This window comes from Mandrillus leucophaeus, unplaced genomic scaffold, assembly GCF_000951045.1.
Source record: "Mandrillus leucophaeus isolate KB7577 unplaced genomic scaffold, Mleu.le_1.0 Scaffold103, whole genome shotgun sequence".
Lineage (NCBI taxonomy): Eukaryota > Metazoa > Chordata > Mammalia > Primates > Cercopithecidae > Mandrillus > Mandrillus leucophaeus.
In genome coordinates, this window is record NW_012098432.1 from 1,885,492 (window position 1) to 1,892,351 (window position 6,860).

General features: G+C 41.2%; 1 protein-coding gene across 2 annotated transcripts in view; it reads right to left on the reverse strand.

The window, feature by feature from the left end:
• Nucleotides 1-4,920, reverse strand: part of NEGR1 (neuronal growth regulator 1) — a 942,943-nt gene extending 938,023 nt beyond the window's left edge. For both annotated transcript variants that reach the window (XM_011977699.1, XM_011977695.1), the window contains exon 1: nt 4,539-4,920. In XM_011977699.1, coding sequence (XP_011833089.1) covers nt 4,539-4,714 — 176 coding nt within the window. In that variant the 5' untranslated portion in view covers nt 4,715-4,920. The remainder of the gene's footprint in view (nt 1-4,538) is intronic.
• Nucleotides 4,921-6,860: the final 1,940 nt, after the last annotated feature.

Below are 6,860 nucleotides of genomic sequence, written 5' to 3' on the forward strand. Positions count from 1 at the left end.
GTCCTAAATTGAAAATATTTGTAAAGTTGAACTGAGCATTTGGAAAGTATAATGCATCAATGTGTAGGAATAACTCAACAGAAAATCTGAGACTCTCAAATACTATTCCAAAAGTACACCATAATTGATTTTTACTGCTATTGGTAATTCTGTATTCTCACACAGAAATCATTTATTTTATTGTCACAGCATGCATTTCAAATCATAACCAGTTAATGTAGTCTAATAAAAAGGCAAATGTAGTGAACAAATAGGATAAGCAATCATAAATACTTGTCATATTCATTCATAAATTTACTTGCAAAAGTTTTGTGGTTTCCAATAATGTAGAAATATGCCCTAAGCAAAAACCTTCTTCCATATTACAATATCATAGTAGGATATCACATAACTTTCATTCAAATCTATTGCATTAAAATGACAAGAGTTGTGTTCAACTTTGCTAAGGTAAAAGAAGATATCACAATTAAGGAAAGAATCTTACTTTTTTCGATTAAAGCATGACAACCAGATAATAGGATATTTTGAATTCATATCAGAAAGGTGACTAAAAAAGTACAAACTTCATACAGAAGGGCTGAATAAGAAACAGATTGAAAAAAATTAGCTTAAAAATAACACGTTTTAAAAATGTGCAGACACTGGGAGGATGTAAATAAGGATGTTCATAGTATTGTTTCCAAGGAGTATTAAACATTTTTGACATGTTTACATAACAGTATTTATTACTAAGGTAAGAGTAAAGCAACTGGTTCATATTAAAGTGACTGCAAAATGATTTTTTTAAGTCTCCTGAAATTTATGTATTGTTCTAGAGCAGAGTTATATTCCCCTGAATTCTCCAGTTCCAGAAACATTGGGTCCTGAAGCATAACCAATATGGTTCTAGCATTCCTGTTCTCTACTAGGTCAGCCCATGACGTATTAACTCAGATCTTCCATGTACTACAAAATACAACTCAAAAAATGTAAAAAAAGTTAATGTCTCCATACAAGATTAACAAGTTCTGTTAAGAATAAAATACTGTATATATTAAATGTAGTAGCAATTAAAGTCTATATTTAATAAGTTAATGGAAACAGCTTGTGTTTATAGCAAATTACAATGTATTTTAGACACCATATATTTTTTAAATACAAAGCTTAAGAAAGGGAAATATCAAACATTACTATATTGAATATCTGTATCATTAAATACTTTATCAAGAAGGTCCAAATAATTCAGGTGAATCATTCAGAAATTTAGCACTGAATAATATTACTAAAAGTAAGAAACATCTTTACACTTCATATATATGGCTTCACTAACCCTAAGAGACGAAGGTAAAATGATAAAAATATTAAAATTTTTAAGTGGAATGTCATCATAAATCCTGTATTTAAGCTAAACAGAAAAGATGATTTATAAAATGACAGACACAGTTAGATAACAGAATGAATTTCCCTTGTGTATTATAACTGCACTTAAGGAAAGTTTTGTTTTTCATGATCCTCTTCTCAAAAACAGACATTCTGGCACTTAGGAAACAGAAATGTATCATTTGACCTTTAAACTTCTGTTTCATTAGCGTAACCACAAGCAACAGAGTCACTGACTGGCATGTTTGCACTTTAAGGCCTTTAGCACTTAAAATTATTTGATAACTGTTATGCCACTATTTGTTTTTTATTAAAGACACTGTGAGGAATATGTTACATTAAAAATAGAATATACTGTGCAAAGTTTGATGAATGATATCATGTAATTCGGTTAAGTGTTCTCCTGAGCACTTCATTCATGTATTTTGATGGGACAAGGGCGTATGTTTGAAGAGTAGAATTTTGTTTTGTTTTATAATGAGTTAGAGAATAACAACAGATATGGTTTTAAGTATACAAAGAAAAAACAAAATATAACTGTGACATTACTCTTGATTTAAAAAAAAAAAATGCATCACCTGAGTTGCCTATACTCAATTAGTCCTTAAGCTCTATTTATATTGATCTATGAGCAGAGGAAATCATCAGCTGTAGAGAAGTCAAGAAAAAAGTAACTGACAATATTTAACGTTTTCTAATGGAGAGAGAATTTCTTATAAATGGATATGTTAAATTAGTTTAAAACCTACAGACAATGTAAGAAGTTCAACAACTAGATACTTCTTTGAGAATTTCAGAATTACTATAAGCAAATTGCTTTGAGTAAAAAGTAATGTAGTTCAAATTTCTATTTCATATGATAAAAAAATACTTAAAAACTAAAATCTAATTTGTTAGAAACACTATCGAGAAGACACAGAGACTCTGTTCTCTTCAAGAAGTTTGAAAGTCAAAAGTTCCCTCAATATCACAAAATGCAGGATATAGCATCTAAATGGATGAGGTACAGAGCACACAAAGTAAACAAGGACTGCACCAAACCAACAACACTGGAAATATATGGTCCCCACATATTAGGGAAGCTTCACTATTGGAAGCAATGAGTGAACTAAACATGAGTCTCCTGGAAGCAGAATGTGGGTCCAGCTATTTTCATTAACCATAGTATTTATTAAATTGTTGTTTGTTTGGTAAACCAAATGCCAGAATATATTATTGAAAGAAAAGCAGTCTTCTAAATCCTTTAGGGTGGAAATGGTAATGCTCACTACAAATAAGCAATATGTTGCTTACTACAAAAATACATATTGCAGCTCCCATGATATATGTTTGCAATCTCTGAAGATAGTGTTTTGCCCTTATCACTGTTGTTCAAACTTCTAAAACAAACTTAACATAAAGAGTATATACAGGCTTAATTTATATCCTCTCTGTGACAAAGAGTTTATCACTGTTACCAACAAAGAAAAGTTTTTCTTTTTACTATGTAATAACAAAGATATTAGTTACTTTTGTATACAGTGACATTTTTAATTCAAAACAGAAATTATTAAAAACATATGCATTCATGTATATTAAAAAATATGATAGTATTCCAAATTTGAACTCATAGGCATGTTCCAAAAGGTGTAAGTCATATACCACACCCACATCATTAAATTTAAATATGTTGCATGATTCAAACAGAAACATTTCCCACTCTCTTTCACCTTAGACATGTCATGTACACTGATGTTGTGCAAGCCACACTTATAAGTCAACCACCACCCAGTGGAGAGAAAGAAGATCTTTCAGGGAAATGTGAGGTGGGGTGGCAAGGGGAGAAGGGAGGGTGATGGGAAAGAAATGAAGGAATAGGGCGTTTAGCTTTGTTTAGATCTAAGCTTTGGTGATCATCCATTTATATTTTCATAGGAAATATTTCCAGGCTCCCTCTCTGCACTGTTGCTTAGGGTTAAAACCAGGGTATGGATGTTCATTAATGACAAACCACCTCAGAGATCAAGCTTAGGGGAAAGAAGGGAAAAAGGAAAAATGAGAAAAAGAAGTAAAACTGAAGACTGAAGGAGGGAGGAAGGTGAGAAGAAAGAGACGACAGAAAGACATGGAAAGAGAAAAAGAGAGGAGAGCCAGAGTGAGAGTGAGTGAGAGAGGCAGTGTGTACACATGTGTGAGTGACAATGTGGAACAGAGAAGGAGAGTATGCCTTTTAAACAGTGAGAGAGGATCTGAATGTGGAAGTGTTTCTTAGAGCATGCAAGTGCCAGTGCATGTGAGGATGTGAGAGTATGTGAAGTAGTATGTTTATAGAAATAAGAGTTATGAGGGTGAGTAAATGGTACTGGAGGGGAAGAGTGACCATGCCTGTGTGTGCCACAGGGGTGGGAAACGGTATTGGGAGAGGGACGAGAAATGGGAGTCAAAAGCACAGGATAGGGACATTAAGGAGGCATAAAAAAAATTAGCTAAAAGGAAAAGGGTTAAAAGAGAGGAGGAAAGGGGATTAAGTGTGAAGAACAGAAATTAAAGTCGTGGAGATAAAAATGAGAAAATATGCGAACAAATTTTAAAAAGGAGGGAAAAAACCGAAAATAGAAAAGGTGTGAAAAGAGATATTGGAGGGAAAAAGAGTTACAAGGAGGTGGGGAAAATGGTATAAGAGAAGGAAGAAGGAGAAAAGAAAGAAAAGAGAAAGCGGTAAAAGGAAAGAAAGATAAAGAGCAAGAAATCGAGCCTGAGTGTCCAAGTGAGAGGGAAAACAAATGGGAGCAGAGAACCAGCAGTTTGAAAGAGTCGCTTATGCTGGAGTAAAATAGAAACAAACCTTATAAACTTGTCAGACTCTCCAAGAGTACCCCATGACAGTAAAACAGAGACCTTGTGCATTCAGTTTCAAAGTGGCACCTGCCCCTCCTTCTAAACCTGACAGTTCACTCATCCCCAGGCTACTTGGCGTTCCGGCAAAGTGCTTTAGCATCACAAGTCCAGCTTGCTACCTGCCCCAGCATAAACGGGCCGGGGCTCCGGGAAGAATCTGCACCTGGAATTCTTGAGATGTGGTCTTTCCATGATGAGCACCACCAGCATTATTGCTTGTGTTATAAAGAAGGCAGAGAGGGTTCAAAGAGAGACAGAAAGATAGACCGAGACAAGTACGAAAAGCACGCCGTTCTTCCTACCTAAGCACCGCCGTGTCCCCTTTTCTGACCATCATGTTGTCCACGGCAGCCCAGGGGAAGTCCACACTCTGTCCAGCCGGGAGGCAGGAGGGTAGCAGGCAGCACAGGCTGAGGAGCACCGCCGCCAGCCACTGGTTCGAGCAACAAGCACCCTGCACCAACATCATCATGTCCATCCCTGCTAGGGCTGCTCACTCTCCAGCAGCTTTCAGCTCGCACTCCCCCACCCCCTGGTGCTGGCGAGTCTTCCCGGGAACCAGGCGGCGCGCCACAGGATTTTTTTTTTTTTTTTTTTTTTTTTGATGGGTGGGTGGGTTTCTTTTCTTTCTTTCTTCCCCCCCACTCCTGGTTGTTGGGTGTTGTTTCTCTCTTTTTGTTTTTCGGTGTTTTTGCCTCCCCCTCCTCCTCTTCGCTTTCCCTCCCTCCCTCCCCTCCCTCCCCCTGGCACCACACTACACCTCCTCTCGGTTGCTTTTGGCCGCGTCCGGAGTGTGTCTAATTCTCGGGCGGCTCGCACACCATCTAGCGAGGAGGCGAGCGCGCCGGAGAGTGAGGGAGGAGGCGCGGCGGCAGCGGAGGAGGCAGGGCGAGCGGCGGCGGCGGCTGCAATCGCAGCAGCAGCAGCAGCAGCAGCAGAAGCAGCGCGGGGCGCTGCGCCGGCCGCCGGCCCCCGGGCTCGCGCGCGTTGCCAAGCGGCCGTTTCCTTAGCAACCCCGCCCGGGGACTGGGGATGGAGAAGGGGGGGTGGATTTAAAAAAAAAAAAAAAAAAAAAAAAAAGAAAAAAAGAAAAACGAAAGCAAGAAAAAAAGAAAAGAAAGACAACGAAAAAAATAATTAGGAGGAACTGTATCACAGTTATGCAAACCGAGGGGGAAAGAGAGCCACCGTAGAATGAAGGCTTTCCTTACTGTCGTAAGCGCTAGAGGGATGCTTTGCTAGAAAAGTCTGCGTGTCGGGGCTGGGGTGAAGAGAGCTGAGGGGCGCTTTCCCTTCCCTCACCGGTGCGTTTTACCTCTCGAGGCACCGTAAGTTTGAAGTCCTCCAAGTTGTGGTCGGCGCCATCATGACGCCGGCGACTGTGAGTTGTTTTTTTGTTTTTTATTTTCTTCTAATCTCGCCTGGGTAGCTACGCTGCAGTTAACGACCAGCCAACTAGTTCTCTCTTTGCCTTTTCTCGGGAATAGGTAGGGAATGGTGGCGGGGCGCTGCTTTTTTGCGGGGACACGAGGAGGTGCAAGGCCTTACGGTAGAGCAGCTTGCGTGACTGTGGGGGTCGGCCAGTATGGATTGCAGGACGCCCCTCTTTCATCTGTGCGTGTTGACACTAAGTTGTGTGTGTGAGTAGGGGATTGTTTATGGTCAACATGGAGTGTGTGTGTGATGGAGAGTGTGTATGTAGTACGCGCGAGGGCCAGCGTGCGCGCGGGGGCCTGTGCACGCGCGGCACGCAGGCGCGCTGGGAGGCACGGGGCGGGTCGTGCTGGGATGCAGAGTCGGGAAAAGACTGCAATCAAGTGTTTTAATTGTGTAGAGCCAGGCAGTCCCGTTATGTAAGAGGCAGTTTAACCCATTTGAGCCTATCAGATCGGCGCATCTGAGTCAAGGCAGGGTAAAGTTAAGGGGTTTAACGAGTCGCAGGGTTGTATTTCTTAACAATCTCCAAACCGGGTTGAACAGGCTTGCTCCTCCGCGGTGCGGAGCGGTAACCTCCGCTTCCCCATGCAGCAGCCCCGCCGCAGCTCGCCGGGCTGTTTTCAGCCCTGCCCTGGCCCTAGGCAGAAGGAGATACTAGGCATAGGGCCATCCCCTACTCTTTTTTTCTTCTTTCCTTCTTGAACTCATTTCCAGATTCAAGATCCCTAAGCTTTTCCGGGCCATTTGCAAATCAATGCGAGAACCGAGGCTGAGTCGTTAGCAGCTACACCAATCAATCTTGTTCAGCGAGGAGTTGGGGAAGCAGAGCGGGGAAGTGAAAGTGGGAAATAAGTAATTAAAAAATAAGCTCCCTCCCCCTCACCCCCAACTTTCTCCCTTCCTTCACCCCATCCCCCTTTAGCAGTCTTTGAAGAGGATTTTCTTTGCCAGATCCCAGTTCTTCTTCCTTTGGAGGAAATAAAGCAAAACCTCACAAGTACCTAACTCGTTTTCCATAATGCTAGCAGGGTCCTTTGGCAAAGCGCACCGAAGCAATACTCTCTGCAGGGGTCAGCATCCGGCTGCCTCCCCAGACTAAGCTCTTTACGAGGCAGGCAGGGAGTCGTTTTGCTTGGTGGTAGCAGTGTTCAGAGTGATTTTTATCGCCATGCACGGGGATATATGGG